The 18343-nt window shown below is 34.2% G+C and overlaps 2 protein-coding genes and 3 non-coding genes across 5 annotated transcripts; all 5 read right to left on the bottom strand.

The window, feature by feature from the left end:
- Positions 1–2921: 2921 nt before the first annotated feature.
- On the bottom strand, positions 2922–9358 carry LOC143602416 (uncharacterized). Its single transcript, XM_077079531.1, has 6 exons — positions 9332–9358; positions 6051–6110; positions 5918–5990; positions 4295–4359; positions 4076–4185; positions 2922–3298 (listed from the first exon to the last, which is right to left on the bottom strand). Exons 1-6 carry the CDS (start codon positions 9356–9358, stop codon positions 3076–3078), a joined length of 558 nt encoding a protein of 185 aa, XP_076935646.1. The 3' UTR covers positions 2922–3075.
- A 475-nt stretch (positions 9359–9833) lies between these two features.
- On the bottom strand, positions 9834–10490 carry LOC143602406 (ethylene-responsive transcription factor 3-like). Its single transcript, XM_077079522.1, has one exon. The coding sequence runs from the start codon at positions 10428–10430 to the stop codon at positions 9834–9836; it is 597 nt and encodes a 198-aa protein (XP_076935637.1). The 5' UTR covers positions 10431–10490.
- A 5200-nt stretch (positions 10491–15690) lies between these two features.
- LOC143602582 (small nucleolar RNA snoR77Y) lies at positions 15691–15773 on the bottom strand. Its single transcript, XR_013147871.1, has one exon. It is a non-coding gene; the product is annotated as a small nucleolar RNA snoR77Y (small nucleolar RNA).
- Positions 15774–15800: 27 nt separating this feature from the next.
- On the bottom strand, positions 15801–15953 carry LOC143602563 (small nucleolar RNA snoR2/U65). Its single transcript, XR_013147868.1, has one exon. It is a non-coding gene; the product is annotated as a small nucleolar RNA snoR2/U65 (small nucleolar RNA).
- Positions 15954–15987: 34 nt separating this feature from the next.
- On the bottom strand, positions 15988–16173 carry LOC143602576 (small nucleolar RNA Z112). Its single transcript, XR_013147870.1, has one exon. It is a non-coding gene; the product is annotated as a small nucleolar RNA Z112 (small nucleolar RNA).
- Between the last annotated feature and the right edge of the window lie 2170 nt (positions 16174–18343).

The raw sequence follows: 18343 nt of genomic DNA, 5'->3' as shown, positions 1-18343 counted from the left end.
AGACTTTGTTTGTCCTAATTTAATTAGATCCTTATTAGTTATAAGGCTGAATGCTATGGTGAGGGGCATCGAAACCCTTCACGGGGTCACGTCAACGTCACGTCATCGCCTCGTAAAAAACGGGACATCGAAGCCCGTCCCGTTATGGTTAATGCCCCTTGAGCGCCCCAATATATATATATATGTGTGTGTATGTGAGAGAGGAGAGAGAGAGCGCCCTTTCCGCGACCATCTTCACGACCACTGGAACCCCTTCTGCGGCCCCACCGACGGCGCCCCGCGGCGGTGTTTGGCGCCCACCGCGCCCTCATCATCCCATCCACCGCGTCCATAGTGCATAGTCTAATTATAATAGTAGTTGAGTTTTTAGAAAGCAAAATTTTAATGATTGATTCATTTATATAGTAGTTGGCATTCCTCTATGGTTTGGAGCCATTTTATAAACCTTCTTAAACATTTTAGTATTAATTTTAAGCATTAACCATATCCAATTGTTTAATCAAAGTAATTATTTTCGGAAAAATTACCAAAATAAGTATTTATGAAAACAAAATTCTAGTTATAGGTATTATTTGTAAAAGAATTCCAGAAATAAGTATTATAAACTAGTTGTGACGAGTAGTTTTTAAAACCAATTAAAAGTTGTCACGTGTCCTTAAACTGAACGTAACAAGCAAGTTCACTGATCATTTACTCGTAACGACTAAATAAGTTTCATGCCTCGTAATCAACGCCCACGAGTTATTTATAAATCCTTTAGTCGCGACGACTAGTTTACCTGGTTTACATTCCATACACTAGGGATGAGATCGGGACCGTACCAGTACCGACCGGTCCCGGTCCCGAAAATCACCAATTTTTGGTACCGTTACCAAAGGTAAAAAAATTGGGAAATACCGGTACCGGTCCTGGTCCCGATACCGAAACTCAAAACTTTGGTACCGATTTCGGTACCGGTACAGTATCGGTATCAACTGTTACCAGTACCAAATTTGCCCATACCTACCCTACACAAGTAGTTTATTAGTAGTTTAACACGTCGCGAATAGTTTAACCTTATAATCTACTCCTCGCGACTAGTTTAACCTTATAATCTACTCGTCGCGACTAAAGGACTTATGAATTACTCGTGGACGTTGATTACGGGGCATGGAACTAATTTAGTCGTGACAGGTAATTGATTAGTGAACGTGCTCGTTACGGTTATTTTAAGGACACGTGGAAAGTTCGAATTGGTTTCTACAAACTATTTGTCACGACTAATTTATAATACCTATTTTTGTAATTTTTTGCAAATGGATCTAAAACTAGAATTTTGTTTTCATAAATGCTTATTTTGAGAATTTTCCCATTATTTTCCACGTAATACAATTGATGGTTATCCATATCATTTATAAAAGTCAAAATTGTGCCTTGACTCGAACCGTCTAGCCTACGACAAGGTTAGGTGCCAAGACTTTGACCTATTCAATATGACCACAAGTCCATTTTTTAAAATGACCGATTGGATAAATGAAAAACAGTCATCAATTATTGATTTAAGAAAATGTTATTTTTATTTAATTCTTTACGGTCTAGAGTATCTTAAAAGTAACCAATAAAATTTTCTTGGTTTTATCTAGTTTTTGAACACGTTTTTCAGGTTATACGAAGAGTAAACCATTCATCACAAATATTCGAATAATAAGAAAAGAGAACAAAACAAGAGATTCATAAATAGTCGATGAAATCAATACATAATGAATACAAGAATATATGCCATTTGCTATAAAGAATTGAGTTGAATAACATCAAGCGTCATCGTTTATGTCATAATACCTTGGAGGTAATCGTCGATTTAAGATGCTAACTGCTCGTCGTTCTTTATTGTTGAGGTAACAAATGTAACTTTTATATTATTGTAATACATATTTAAATCTCTCTTTTGATAAATGAAATTTAAAATTTCAAGTCAAATATCAACTAATATGAAATTTAATCAAACACGATCTAAAAAAATGTGCTATTGTGATGCAAATGGTCTAGACAACAAACTTAGCTCATGAATGGGAGATAGCAACCGTTGAGTAAACAAGCAAATCATTTTTTTTTTCTAACTAACAATCATTTGAACTCACTTTGCAAATGTAATCTCATCATATTTGCTCTCTTTGTATGATACAATTGTTAAGTAATAAAGAGAGATATTTGCAATTCAAATCATTTGATACGAACACTAATAGGAGTTTCTACTACGTCATGAATGCATGTATATGCACCGGTCGTGCTTTCATCTTTTGATAAGTTAAAAATGTTATATAACACTACTTGCATGTCTAGTTGGTCCATGGATATGAATCAACAAGTAATGATTGATCTTGTGATCCTGAAAGCCTCTTGTATGCTTGAATCACCGTTATCACTAGAAAAAATAACCAACAATTTTGATCTCTTTATAAATTTGTTTAATTACGTGTTAGTGGTTTTGTGACCTTGATTATCCAACGGAAATGCTGTGTTGTCAATTTTCATCCACAATATGTGTAGAAAAGGGTGTTACGTAAAAAGTTGATACACAATATAATTAAGTTGAAATTATTGATTCAACTTACTTAATAAGCAAGAAATTAAAAGCCCATGCGTAGTGGTGCCTTTTCTTTGACATGGTTACTTTTATTATTTACTCATAATTATATGGTATATACCCATAATGTTGTCCTATAATAAAATAAAATGCTTTGAAAATCAGACTTAAGGTTAACACCTAGTTTTATAACTACAGTATATATTTTTTCTTATATTTGCTGTCTATGTTGCACTTTATGAATTTCTGTTTCCTTTTTGTAAACTTTGTTGAGGTAACTTCTAAAACATATATGCATAATTGTGCGGTTAACCATACAAACCTTACATACCATAAAGAGCAAAGTTAAAGTTAGTAGAGGTACTTATGTTCACCCTAGAAAGTTTAGGGACCAAAATGAAATATTTTTAAAAACATGTTCATAGTTATATGTAGGATAATTGCACCTATCTTAGATGCAACAATAAATAAATAAACAAAATTTTCATAACCATCATCTCATCCTTCAAATTTCAAGCAGGATTTGCTTCACTTGGATTATGAGCCATTCGACTCGACGTCTCCACAGGTTCGGGTGCTTTGACCGCACCATTTGATTTTTTAAGTCGCATTATTGGACGCTTCAAAAACTTCAGTTGCCACCTTTTCGGTTTAACTTGGCCCAAAAGCTTCATCTGTTCCCTTTTGAATTTACGAGTGGTGTACCATCTACCGCCTCTCCAACCCAACCTGTATCTGCAAATTAAAAAAAAAATACATAAATACAAAACTAGAAATTTTGAAGATTATATACACTCAGGAATTCAGAATCATTTCATAACATCCAATAACTTAGGAACTCTTTAACAACCAATCATTCTATTTATGTTTTTAATATCTTCAATATTATCTGAGAGTAGTTTTGTCATTCATTATAAGCAAGTTTGTGGTTACATATATGCAATTTGGTTATTACATATAATAAATGACAAAACTACCCTTAGATAACATTATATATATAGAATAAACTAATAGATAAAATGATTGGTTGTTAAGAATTCTAAGTTCTTAAATAATTTGGGTGACAATTTTAACACATTAATATGAAACGGGTGAATTCGGGTTGTATCTGTTTGATCATTGTCAAAACTAGTCAACTATAAGAAAGCAGCCGAAACTGAAATGGGCTAAACGGGTCCAAGTCATCTGATGTGTATTTGGATGCTTACAAGTTACAACTACGTAAACCATTTTATTAAAAGAAAACATACTATTTTCAAGATATTAATTTTCCAATTAAATAGATAACTATTTACAATTTTTTTTTAAAAAAAAATGAAAAAAAATTGTTGACGGGTCAGCCCAACCTAACCCATTTTGAGCAGTTAGAAAGTCAACCCACCCATTTTGCAGCATCTAGTAAATATGATTAACAATCATATAACTTTAATTAAGATCACTTGTAGAAATCTGAAGTGGCATTTGGGAATTTTTATGCAATTAATAAAAGTTAACAAACAAAAATTTACAAACCCGACAATCAATGAAACCCCAGCTGTGGCAATACATGCTGCAGCGGTAGAATTACCGGTTCCAACCAACTTTTTAAATTCTTTGCCTTCGATGTCATAATTGTTTTTCATCTGCACCAAAGTTAATAAATCAAATCTTGAAATGCTACATATTTGAAAAATACTTCAATGGAAACATCAAGATGAGTTCTTATGGTTTAGAAGAAGAGAAAATACTAACAGCGTTCTCAATTGACTCAAGTCTTCGTTCAACTTTTGTCTCGTGAAGGTGGCGTAACGTATAGCCTGCATGAGTAACAAAATATTAATTTCTTTTTTAGATTATAAAAAATAAAAAACAAAGACAAAAGGTTCTTATTTTCTTGTTTTTGCAAATGTTTATGCCATAGTAGTCGAAGTGTGCACTCAAAAAAGGTACAATAATAAGGAAAAACTATATAGCTATAGGGCTGTAAACGAACCGAACGAACACGAACAACACATTGTTCATGTTCATTCGTTAAGAAAATAATGTGTTCACGAACACTTACCGAACGAGGTTTTATGTTCGTGTTCGTTCATTAAGGAAATTAGTGTGTTCACGAACGATTCACGAACACAAACGAACACAAATAAAATCGGCAGAGCCTAGAGATTGAGACCGATGTATTCATCAATGTGAATAATGAAAGCCTGTAAACGAATCGAATGAACACGAACAAGGGCATGTTCGTGCTCGTTCATTTAACTTTAAAAGAACATGGACATTTAATCGAACAAATATTTATGTTCATGTTCGTTTATTTAGAAATGGACATTTGTGTTCGTTTGTTTAAAATCTAAACGAACATAATTGAACAAATATAAATGAACATGTATGAACAAATGTAAATGAACACAAATATAAACGAACTTAAATGAACACAAATTAACAAATATAAAACCATTAAGAAGATGACCTATCCAGATAATATTTAATTATTTTCTATTAATACATAAACAAACATAAATAAACAGACATAAACGAACGTTCATGAACATAAATGAACGAACGGAACATGTGTTCATGTTCGTTTGTTTAATTAAACGAACACAAATTTTTGTTCGTGTTCGTTCGTTTATTAAATAAACGAACATAAACGAACTTCCCGCCGAACGGTTCACGATAGTTCGCCGAACGTTCGGTTCGTTTACAGGCCTATATAGCTATAACAGGCATAGAAAATTAAAAAGATTATATTTTTATTTGCTAAGCGATTAAAAGCATGCAATATTCTCCTAATTGTCTCATGTGGTTCAGATTTATATTCCACATTATGCTCTATTTTCAACTGAATTCTTGTGAATTAACAATATGAGGACACTTGTTGTCCCGCTTTCTGTAATCACATAGTGTTGTTCAAAAAGCTCGCAGCTCAAGGCTCGCTCGAAATCGGATAATTCGTAAACGAGCCAAGACAAGCTCAGTCATTGTTGGCTGACTCGTTTAAACTAAAGCTCAAAGTATATTACAAACTTTGTAGCAAAATTGAGCTACACTAAAACTATAAGTTTTTGCTTTTACATGTATCAACAGCAGTAGAAAATACAAAATTAGAAAACTTCAAAAGTAAACGAGCTGACTCGGCTCGTTTATAGTCCTAATCCAGACACCACAAGATCCGAGCTCCTAGATTACAAGTCTAGGGTAGAGTCTCTTCATATTTCAAACGCTTAAAATAAAATTAATCAAAAGTAATCTGTGATTGTCTTAAAGATTCAAGACTAGCATTATTCAATTTATAAACTCACTTTAATACAAAATTAAAAAGCCCTAAGGAGGAATTTGATAATAATGAGGTAAGGTAAACATAAGATAACATACCAGCCCAAGCAGTGGCAACAGATGCGATTGAAGTTAATATTGTAAAGACAACTTTATGCCTCTCAAATGTATCCTACAAATTGAAAATCATCAGGCGTACAATTAATCAAAAGATGAAACCTAAATAAAAAACCTTGGTTGATAGGAAAGTCGGCAGACCATGAATTGGAGACTTTGTTTCTGATCTGAGGGACTGAGAAGGCAGATGAACCCCTTTTTAAACCCTGCATACTGATTCGCACCATACATACAGGAATCTGAATTTAGGTTATGGTTTTGATCTTTATTCCTTGGCCTACAAAGAAAGAGGAAATGCGTTGAGGTTTTTTCGATTTTCGCTTTGCTTCCGGAATTTTCTTTTTTTCTCATCAAATTTGTTATTTCATTATCATCTATTAAATCCTACACACTTTTCTTTTCTTTTTTAATATATTAAGACTCAGTTCTCACAGTTTCATTAAAGAAAATAATAGATGGAAAAAATATGTTGTGTTTTCGGGTTTCATTTAAGAAAGGAAAATTTAAAAAGGGTGTTCCCGAGTTTCATTAAAAGAAAGAAAAGATGGGAAGGAGAAAGAAAAAATGATGAGTAAAATAAGAGAATTTGTATCTTTTCAAATTGAAAAGATTTAGAATGAAAGAAAATTAAAGAGAAAGAGGAGATGTCAAAAGGAAATATAAGAAGAAAAAATTTTCTTTTCCCTTCTATTTTCATAAATGAACCCGGGAACACAGCGTAAAAGTAAGATAGAGCCTGTGTGATACACGGGTGGTTAAACATTAAAATAAAAAAGTTAAATTTAGCAATATATATATTAACTTATCTTATGGATTCATAAGATATAAACAATTTCCTAAAATACATAGATTAGTAACAATAATTTGTATTTGTATTTTAAAAGAAATAAAATGTAAGGTTGAATCTACACCAGTTAAGAAAAAGAGAAGACTAACAACAATTCAGCCTAGTTGAGTTGATAACTCATATACATTTTAAAAGCAAGGTAGTGAGTTCAAATCCCACCAATAACATATTTTTCATTTTATCATTCATGAAAAGGAAATTGTAAAAATGGAAACACGTACATTTGGCAGCCTATATGGAGGGTCTAATTGAATGGCATGTGAAAAATTGTGTTGCTTTACTATTACAGGTAGATTTGTTATTTTGGTTCATGTGGTTGCTTAGCATTTGCAATTCGTCCAACCAAAAATGAATTTTTTGGACAAATAAACCCTTACGTTTAATTTTGTTAACGATTTTGACCCCGAGCTAAACAAGCACTAGCACACTAGCACTATATTGTTTTTGGTATTATGCTTAGCATGCTGGTGGAATTTGGAGCCGAGTGTTTCACCAGAAGCGACATCTCTATCTCTTTGGATAGAGGTATGGTTTGCCTATAATAGCTTTGCTATAATTTTTCTAGATATGGTTGTTGTTTTGAGCCTGAGCTATAAGTTTATTATTAGCTTTGGATGTGTTTGTGTTCGAGTATGTTAACGGTTTTGACACTCGCAAGAAGAAGGTAGGAGCGGCCCACATAAAGAAAGGAGGGATTAATCCGAAACAAAGAGAGAAAAATTACAACAACCTAATCCAATTCCAAAAGTACTCTTTTACTCTATTTTTCATCTAAAGAAAGGACAAGGTCTTCACACCTTCTAGGATTTTGTGTCTTGTGATGAACTTTCATTTATCCTTTTCTATATACACCAACTTGTACAACAAATTGCATCAATTCTCTTCTTATAGCCTTCATCACCATAAAAGGTGATTATGGTAGTCCAAAATGTGTTAGCAGGAAAGGCAAAGATAAGCGAGATCTTACACCGACAACCTATATACTACTCCAAACTTCTTGAGCAAGATGTCACGTGTGATAAGGATATAGTCTATAGTCTCCGACCACTGCTACATATTGAGCAAACTATTAAGTTAAGATAAATTCCATTAACAAATTAGTTATACAAAAATCACATTATATGCCTGTTAAGCTGACACCATTTTAATTACATATTTCATAAAGCTTACATTTTTTTGCCACATTCCTACTTTTTATAAGATGCTATCAGCATTACTATCATAAACCATATATAATACTTGTTGCCAGACACTTTGGATGCTTGACACCAAATACTGGTTGTGGTTTTTACTCTATAGAACATTAATACTGCCATACTATGATGTGTTATGACCTGATTTTCAAACTCTTTATGTCGATTTCTGTAAATGGTCATCAGCGATGCCACAAAGATTCCAAAATATTTAGAAGGGAGTCCACTTCCAATATAGTTTAAGGAACATCAACCGCTAAGATCTTGTATAACAAACCACATTTTTCCAAAACACATCCAGATGTAGATCATTCCAACAAGATTTCATTCTTGAACGAGAATTTGAATTTAATTTTATTGGTTTATTTCTTCCTGAATTTCAAATTTCAAATCAAATTATATTGGGACATTCAAAAACCATAAAATAAAAACAAAAGTTAATATCCATTTTCGTCCATGTGGTTTGCTACTTTAGCCACTTCAGTCCAAAGTTTGAAATTTTGTTAATTTAGTCCTTATAGTTTTAAACATTAGCCAATTACGTCCTCTCGTCTAACGGCATCCAACTATGACATTAGTTTAAGGGGTATTTTTGTCTTTCTCTTGTTTATTTTTAGTTAATGGTCAGTTTCGTCCTTGTGGTTTGATGCTTTTGCTACTTCAGTCCAAAGTTTGAAATTTTTTCAATTTTATGTTAGTTTATTCAGGGTTTTTTTTTTTTTTTATTGTCTATAGCCCTTAAGAGCATAATCCAAGCCCAAGACCATCAAGAATCGACCAAAACAGGTTTACGTTTACTCTGTCGATAACAATAATCATACCCCCTTCGTATTTAGTTTTTAGACATTTTCTAAACACTCCGCCCAGGTGGAATACATTGGTAAAGTGGTCAAGGTAATTCCCTAAAACCGTACTATACCGATAAAACTAAAATCGTTTATTTGGTTAATGCATAATAGTTACGGTTTAGAGATTAACATATCGTAGCAAACATCTTGGTCGAAATCAACATCAGAAGGTCGAATATCCTACATTTCCATGTTTGCTCAAGAAATCGATAAACTAGATCGCATGTGTGTTCTTCAAATTGTGGTGGTGTTCTTGAATTTCATATCGACTACAATTCTAAGGTTGAATTAGACGAATTCAAGAACAATATTACGATTTGAAGAACACATATGCGATCTAGTGCATCGATTTCTTGAGCAAACATGGAAATACGGGATATTCGACCTCTTGATGTTGATTTCGACCCAGATGTTTGCTACGACATGCTAATCTCTAAACCCTAACTATTATGTATTAATCAGATAAACGATTTTAGTTTTTCGGTATAGTTCAGTTGTAGAGAATTACCCTGACCACTTTACCAATAAATTCCATCATGGACTGAAGTAGTAAAAAGAAAAAAAAAAACTGAATAAATTAAACATAAAATTGACAAATTTCAAACTTTGGACTGAAGTAGCAAAAGTATCAAACCATAGGGACGAAACTGACCATTAACTAAAAAGAAAGACAAAAATACCCCTAAAACTAACGACATCATTGGATGCCGTTAGACAGGGGGGGCGTAATTGACTAATGTTTAAAACTATAAGGATTAAATTAACAAAATTCCAAGCTTTGGACTGAAGTGGCGAAAGCAGCAAACCACGTGGACGAAAATGGCTATTAACTCTAAAAACAATGAATCAAGAAAAACAACAATTCAAATCAATCATCTTCCAATTCTTTTTAATTTTAAGTTTTGATTTTCCATCACTCATACAACAACTTTATGCTGAAATTCAACATGACACAGTAATCTACAATCATCACAATTAATCCAAACAAATTCATATTATTCAACACAAATTCATAACAGAAGGGTTGTGATTATATCATCATGGTCAACGTTTGACCAAACACCAATCTCATCAACCTCCGGAGGAAGATTCAGATCAAACGGCAAGGGTTTCCGATTATGATTCAACGACGCTACCTCGCCGGAAAACTCATCCACAACCGTAGAAGACGAATCGCAGTTACTCCGGCAATCCGCGTCATCGGAACCAACCGCCACCGGCTTTACCGGCTGCTCCGGCGCCGGATTCGACAGCCGCGACCAGCTCGCCGACTCCACGGTGCTGCTGAGACTGCTCGTCGTCGGCCGGATTTGACAAACGGTGGCACCATCGTAATTATCCTGCACCGGCAGGGGCAAAATCGGAAAATTGGTTTTGGCCTTAGCGCCTGTGAAGGCGCGTGCGGCGGTGTCGTAGGCACGTGCAGCGTCTTCGGCGGTGTTGAACGTACCTAACCAAACCCTAGCTTTTTTAACCGGATCTGTGATCTCGGCGGCGAACCGGCCCCACGGCCGTTTTCGCACGCCGCGGTAGCGTGGCTCGTGGGTGTCTTGCGGCGGAGCGGTTAATTCGCCGGCGGCGGGTTTGGGTTTGGCTCTTTGATGCATGATGGGGATAATATTCTTCCGGTGGAGAATGAAATGGGTTATAACGACGTCGTTTGATGGATTGATTAACAATAATAATATTTTGGGGGTGATCTGATCTGAATCTGATCTTCTTGGGACTCCATATTATTTTTCTGTTGAATTTCCGAAATGAAATCTGTCTCTCTGTTGTATATTATTAGCTTTTACGTCTTTTGTTTATTATTTCTCTCTCTCAAATGTATTCTTTCTTCTTATCATCAATTATTTCACTTTTATTTTTATATTCAAATTATTTTTTAAAATAATTGAAAGCTCTTTAGAAATATATTTAGTTTTATTAGCAGCCAAGTTATTTTAATTGGATACTTTAATAACATATTTGAAAATATATTATTGTTCTATAAAAAATTGACCTTAAGAATGTTGGGTTAACCAAACCGAACGATTAACCGATAGTTCAACTTTTAGTTTTGAGATTAGCCGATGCTCGCTTTGGTTTCGGTTGGCATACCTCACAAACTTAACTGAACCAAAAGTAAGTATAGTAAAAGGTAGAATTTAAGTAAGTATAGTAAAGGCTAGAATTTCAAATATATTGTGATTTGAGAAAAGGGTAAAGAGTAGATGAATGTAAATGTTTTGGGCGATTGCATGATTTTTGTTTCAAGTTTTGAATATATTGTTTTGATTTTAAAGAGTTAAGGTTTGTATGTCTACAACATGTTAGGTCATTTTCATCCACACCAACTCACCCACTACTGCCACCTCTTTTGAAAATTTATCGGAATGCTTGAAACCAATCAAGGGCTTACTATGGAGTTGAAATCGGTGGGGTTTCTCCTTGCAATCAGCCGATATGGATAATGATGATTCTTCGATGAAATAGTTGCAATCGGAGATTTTTAAGATTTGATTTTTAAAAATTTATTTAATGAAGCGATTTTATGTAATTGAATGCGCGGTGTTTGGAGCAAATCATTCGGATTTAAATATGTTTATATTTATCATCGCATAGTTGAAGTAGTATAAAAGATTAAATGTTCTTCAACGATTGTGTCACTATGTTCTTTATTCAATGTTGTTTTACTTCGCTATATGTGCATGGATGTCGACAATTTCACGAAACGAATAGATGATGATGTCGTTTCCCTTGGATTAAGTTAGTTATATGTGTTTGATAATATTTGGCTAAACGTTGATTACTCGAAAGGACCAAATGTTTTATGCTGTAATTAACGTTGAAGACTATCAGAGTAATTTCTAATATTTTTATGATCAAAACTGTAATATGATCTAACTATAGGGACTTGGGACTATTTGTGTAATGAACTCTTGAAGAGAAACTAAATTAGGCATTTATTGAGATATATTGAATAATTTTAAAAGTGTTAGAAGGTATTATCATCCGTTTTTTATTTTTTGAATCGCAAAAAATATATAACCATGAGATAGGGATGAGCAAGTGCTACGAGCACTGGTATCGAACAGGTACCCTATCGTACCGGGTAATTTGGGTATTAATACGGTATCGACTTTTATTTTATTTTATCGGGATAAGTACTTTCGATATCGTACTTGTATTTTTGTTTATTTATCTTAGAATGTCGTACCATACAGAACACTTTTTATACCAAAACCTAATTTTGAGGATTTTCATGATCGAAACATTTGGTACAGATATTGATTTAGTATTGTACCGGTCATTGCTAGCATGAGATACATAAATCCACTATCATGCATTCACCTTTTCTTAATCCCATAAAAAGCATGTCATCCATTTCTAAAACACAAGGTTGATAGCATTTAGGGTTGTTTTTTTTATCTAATGCTTGTATTTTTTGTTTACCATCTTCAAAATAGGAAGAAAATGTTTTTTCTTTACATACAAAAAGAAAGTGTTAACAAACCTAAAACAATACTAGATATTTTATAAGGAAAAAAAAGATACATTTGTGTGTAAAGTTGTTTCCTTGAATTATCAAACTTAAAATTAAATAAACAATAAAGATTAAATGCATTGAGTAATCAAATATTAGTGATATATTTAGTCAATAAAAATATTACAAAATGAAGCCTTCTTTAATGGCAAACAAATACTTCAAATGAGTAATTGATTAAATTTATCACATCGGAATACACTCGTCTTTTAATTCAGGAAAAACCCTCACATAAGGCCAACGGCCATGAACTCGTTTAAAGACACGACAATGTGGTAAGAAAAAAGTAAAACCCTTCAGTTCAGATATCCAATTGGTGAACACCAGAAACTCCCTTAGACACCCATAATCGCCCGATGTCGGCGAAACTAAATGAAAAGAGACAAGAATCAAACCTGGGTCATATGAAACACTAAGTTTTTCCTTTACTACTTCACCAGTAACTCATTGACACAACATAAAGTGAAAAGAACATAACATCAATTAAAAGTGATTTTCGTTGATTGTGCATATATTTTTAAATTAAGGGGATTACTAAGCACTACATAACATCTTCTGTTGGATATTTTAGTGTTATTGGATTAACTTGTCGATGGAGGAAATAACGTTATGAGATTAAACGAGTTAGGTGACGCGGGAGTGCGGGCTTGTTTAACAATAATGTTATTTGGGCTTTGTTATTTGGTTTTATACTTGGGCTTAAGTGTAATGTCAAATGGGCTTTTAATTATTATTTGGGCTCATAAGGGAAATGATTATATTAAACCATATTTTGCATTCCCTGGTTAAAAATAATAATAACTTCATCGACACACATATAGAAGACGAACGAGGGTTACTTGGTTCTCTCTGGATCTTCATCAAAGAACAATCAAAATCCAATTCCATCAAGAGAATTCTCTGTCTTATCCGATCTGTAACACCCCGACCGATAGCGGATTATACATCGGGGCGCCACGTATTGTTTCATTACTCGTGACACTATTTGGGTGTCAATATTTTATAAATACATTTTCATTGCGCACGCGCAGAACACAAATCGTAAAGTAACATAAATCATATCATAACTTAAAATATTCAAATAACATAATTTGTCTTGTTACATTTTAATCTAGGTCCAAAGAAAAGAAAACATCCTACGTGTCCTTGAGATTCCCAAAAGCAGCTACAGCAAACCTGAACATGTGTTAAAATAAAACGTCAACACTTGCGTGTCGGTGAGAAATCAAGTTTAATAGATATAAATAGATAATAACAAACACTGCGCGCAACATGTGCTTAACTGGGGTTTATCATAGGGTGTAATCAGTTTGTAATACACTTAGATTAGGGCATCAAATGTGTGTGATACATATGTTGTTGTGATACACTTAGATTAGGGCATCAAATGTGTGTGAATTGTTGAATTAGATATTTATTCAGTTTTTCGCATGGAATCTGCTTCCGTGTACAATTTGCTGCTACATAAAACTGGGAGAAAAAGGATGACGCCTGCGTTGGTGTAGTGTGACACCCCACGTCAGTTGAAGAGGATAACTAAGCTTTCTTTATAAGGAGGTGGATGTCTTCCCCATCATAACGCGTTTTTGGCGTTTAATGGTAATTGATGAGAGGAGAACTCCACATTTAAGTGTGCTCATGTGGGAGTAGTATCAGGATATGTGAACTCGTAAGTCTTCACTTGGGCAACCAAAATCAAATCCGTGAGGTGATGATGGTACGTCCCGGCCAAAAAGGACAAATATTATGGTGCGGCGGTAGCTGGGCTGTTACATGTAGAACCGACGATGCTGGAGAGCCTAGAGGGGACGATGGTGATTGGTGGTGGTGAGAGGTTGGTGCCTAGCGATCATGGTTTAAGAGGGAGAGAGTTTAAGATTCAGAGTGCGTTTAGGAGGGAGAGAGAGAGAGATTAATAGTTAAAATGTTTTTAAACAAGTAGATTTAACAACAAAATTACTCTCATGTGCAAGACACATGACCAGATAACAAGAAAAATTAACTTCATTAGTGACAAAGGACATGGCATGAAAGGGACTTCAAACATTATAATTTCAACAAGTAATAGTCTCCACCTATACTAAATATTATTTTTCTTTTAATACAACTCCCCCTATCTTAAGCGGATTTCAAAATAATAGCAATTCAGTCTGTTGTTTTCTAAAACAGCCAAAAATGACTCGGCATGTAAACCTGGAAAGACTTATTGGAGTGTAATTCGGCATAGTTTAGTTTTCTAGGAAACATAGACAATGCTAAGCTACAAATATACACAAGACCGATCATCTAGATCTTTTCTTATTGATTCACATAAGACCCTCTAAATACATGCATGAGATCATTGATGGCGGCGGTGTTACAAGTTTACAACATAGGTTCAAAGGTTCCCAATCCTGTCAAAGAAAAAAAATATCAGCATGCTGTCAACCAACCTAAGGCCAAAATACCAAATCTAGTAGCCCAATCAGTTAGTACAACAACACGGTACAAGTGAGGAAGAACACTCAATTGGAGGATAAATGCCAAGAAATATAGAGTGAAGAAACAGTGACGAATTTGGGGATGAGAGTCAACTCTCTATCCCCGCATATTTGAAATGGGAATCTATTTTACCTCCTTTTGTAACATTGACCAAACAAAATATGATCCAATTAATTCATACATCTCATGTTCGAAACAAAATATGATCCAATTAATTCATACATCTCATGTTCGATTGTAACATTAAACCTTACAACCAAAACAAAAATCCAAACATGAATTATTTCACAAAGGTCATATTATCTCATTATATATCCATCTCTACAAACAGATAAATCATGTGAAGTTCATCTATGCAGTAAGTTCAAATTATTTGGACAAGTGTATCTTTCCTCAAATTCTACCAACTCTGTCACCTCTTCCAAAATGAATCTTGATTCCTAAACTACTTTCTAACTTAAAACACTGCCTACATAAATAACTTATTACATATTTTCATTCAATTGTCTTAATCACTTCATTTTATTATAAACCCAACAAACATTAACTTTTTAGCGGTAAATGACCTTCGCAAAACAATTCTTGATGGTAATTTATACTAAACATTATGTGTAAAAAATATGCCAGAGGAAGGCTTAGCCAAGATTAGTGATAGTTACCAAATCAAGGCATTATAACACCCTCACAATGCACCTATTTATGCCTCTAGAACAAAGCCAGCAAGAACAAACTTGATAATCAAACCAATGATCTTGCAGCCGAAAGAGGAGGCAAATTTACAACTTTACTAATCAATTATCAGTATTAACAGCTACGTATAACAAATTATAATTTTCTTTTGTAAAATAACAGTAATTATAAAAAAGCCTCAGATAGTCGATCTGTCATCAGTAAGATATATCAGTCGGTAATTCCAACATTTAAATTAAATCATCATCGGCAAAAAAATAACTTCAAATAAAACATAAATAAATGTAATCGCAAAAAACGGCTCTGTGAATGAACGAATTAAAAGCAGTTCACAGGTTCCTATAAAATGCGAAACACACAAAGTTTGTTATGGGTTCAATCATAGCATCGTCGGTTAATGCACTGTTGGCTACCGTCGACGTGGCATCGAACCTAATAATAATAATATAGTGAAATTAGAATTGACGAGCCCTCAGAGACCCGTTCCAAATCACACACACAGTGGAAGAGGCTAAACGACGAATCCAGGCCAACGAACAGAGCACGGAGATCGTGTTAATTGGGGGATGGAAACGCGCCGCCGTAGTCCGCTGCGGTATAAAGTGTCATACGGCACTTCCTATACTTATTGGGGAATTCTACCTCATCGGACACATCTCAATTCATAAACGAAATCGAAATAAATGAAACAAAATGATAATGATAACAGATCTAAATGATGAAGCTGAGTGAATGGATGATGGAGTAGCAGATATAGAACAGAGTAAACCCTAATTTAGGAGGAGGTTATGAAAGACTGTTCTGAGCCCACTTTCGATTCAACTTGTATTATGGACTTGGGCTTGGGCTAACAAGTGACTACTGACTGATGCATGTGTAAGTAAAATTGCATGGGTTATTTAGTTGTGGAAACATGAGGGCTTAATGCTTGTTTAATTTTTTTCACTTTCAAAGTTTATTGCTAATAGTATTTAAAGCCTGAAATTTATATTGGAGAATGATGTAAAAATCAGAGCAACTGTGGTTTATTCGAGACAACCGTTAATCTTTCAGGAACAAAAGAAAAAGAGAAAATAGACCAAAAATAATAATTATTTATTTTTCTTTTTTTTAAATGAGATTACAATATATAAGAAAAAAAAAGACAAAATATAAATAATAAGAAAACATAATTTGACTATAATAAGAAAACTAAATAAAAGATAAACTTAAATAATAATAATAATAATAAACTTATTAATATAACAGGATCGTATCAATTCGCGACCCCTTGAAAACGTCCTTGTCCTCAAGGACGGAATGTTTTTGCCATGGTGGTCGCCACTGTAGTCGTACAACAAGTGGGGCGGTCTCAACGTGGAACCACGGTGACCGCCATTTGAGTCTTCCGGTGTTATTCGGGGCAATGTCAAGGGACCACCACAAGGGGCGTAACACGGGTCGCCTAGTTGCACCTTTTAACGGTGTCAGTGCCAATGTGCTAATTGTATTGTTGTAAATTTGATTGGCGTCTTTATTAACCATCAAATTACCACTTTGTTTATTAAAGAGTTAGAAACTTATAGTGATTGATTTAGGGGTTTGACCGGCGGGATATTATTGAGCTCCGGACAGAAGCCGGAATTAGGGTTTTGTTAGTTGTTATTAGGCGAATTGGAAATAAATAATCTCAACTTTTGTGTATTAGCCGATAATAATAACAATTTTAAAAATCACTATCAGTGGTCCCAACTTTCTAACTATTTTTGTCTCAATGGACCTCTGCTAAAAAACATTTTACGTCGTTATATTTTTTTCCGAGTTTCAAACTTCTGTTTTAGTGCTTTTGATCGAAAGAACGATACGAGTCGACCGATATAAACTTATCTCGAAACGGTGATCCAAGCGACGAAACAATGTTTCATTTCGGATGTTTGAATTTCCAATCAACAAAAATTAAATCATTTGAATCACTGTTTTGAGATGAGTTTTACATTAATCCAATTGTACCATTCTTTCGATCAAAAGCCTTAAAACATCGGTTTGAAACTCGGAAAAAAACTTAACGGCGCTAAGTGTTTTTTAATGGAAGTTCATTGAGACAAAAAATAGTTGAAGTTGGGTTTTTTATAGGTGCACAAAAAACCCGAACCCGGAACCGGTTTTTCTTATACCCGGGTTTTTTATACCCGAACCCGACCCTACCCGTAGGGTACGGATAGGGTATGACTTTCAATGCTGAAACCCGAACCCGTACCCGATACAAACCCGATAATACCTAAAACCCGGTTCTAGTTATACCCGAAACCCGAAACCCAGTTCTAGTTATACCCGAAACCCGGGTTTTTTGCATACCCGAACCGGGTTTTTTGCATACCCAAACTGGATTTTTTTGCATACCTGATATTAGTGTTTGTGCACATGTGTCTGTGTGACACTTGACAATGGTTGTGTGGCTACCCACAGATCTATAGCCGTTCTTCAACGAATCTTTTTTGAAGCACATATTTGATATAAATATTTTGTTTAGAGCAACATCTTTTGATATATCAAACAACCATTTAAAACACATAAAATATATGTTTTTTTATATCATTGTTTAGTTATTACATATGTTTGAATGAACTTTGAAGTTTGTATGCAAAAAAATGAAGTTATAATAAAAAAACAAAGTAGGCCCGTTAACAGAAGAATGCTGCAGAAAATTGGTTTTTTAATACCCAGAAATAAGGTATTCAAATACCCGGAAAATGGGTTTTTTCAATAACCGAAAATAGGGTATTCAAATACCCGGGTATTGAAAAACCGGTTCAATACCCGACCCGGATCCGGTACATAGGGTAT

Source organism: Bidens hawaiensis, unplaced genomic scaffold, assembly GCF_021521415.1.
Source record: "Bidens hawaiensis isolate Kalapana, Puna unplaced genomic scaffold, B.hawaiensis_p1.1 tig00001960_1, whole genome shotgun sequence".
Classification (NCBI taxonomy): domain Eukaryota; kingdom Viridiplantae; phylum Streptophyta; class Magnoliopsida; order Asterales; family Asteraceae; genus Bidens; species Bidens hawaiensis.
This window is presented reverse-complemented; position numbering and strand designations above follow the sequence as displayed.

Bases quoted from the DNA above. Each gene is read 5' to 3' on its own strand.
- LOC143602416 (XM_077079531.1), bottom strand. From the start codon at position 9,358: ATGGAATTTATTGGTAAAGTGGTCAGG. The intron at 5,991-6,050 runs GTTTTTTATTTA...TTCAATTTGTAG, and splicing joins CGACTTTCCTATCAACCAAG to GATACATTTGAGAGGCATAA. The intron at 4,186-4,294 runs GTTAGTATTTTC...ACTTTGGTGCAG, and splicing joins TTGAGTCAATTGAGAACGCT to ATGAAAAACAATTATGACAT.
- LOC143602406 (XM_077079522.1), bottom strand. From the start codon at position 10,430: ATGCATCAAAGAGCCAAACCCAAACCCGCCGCCGGCGAATTAACCGCT.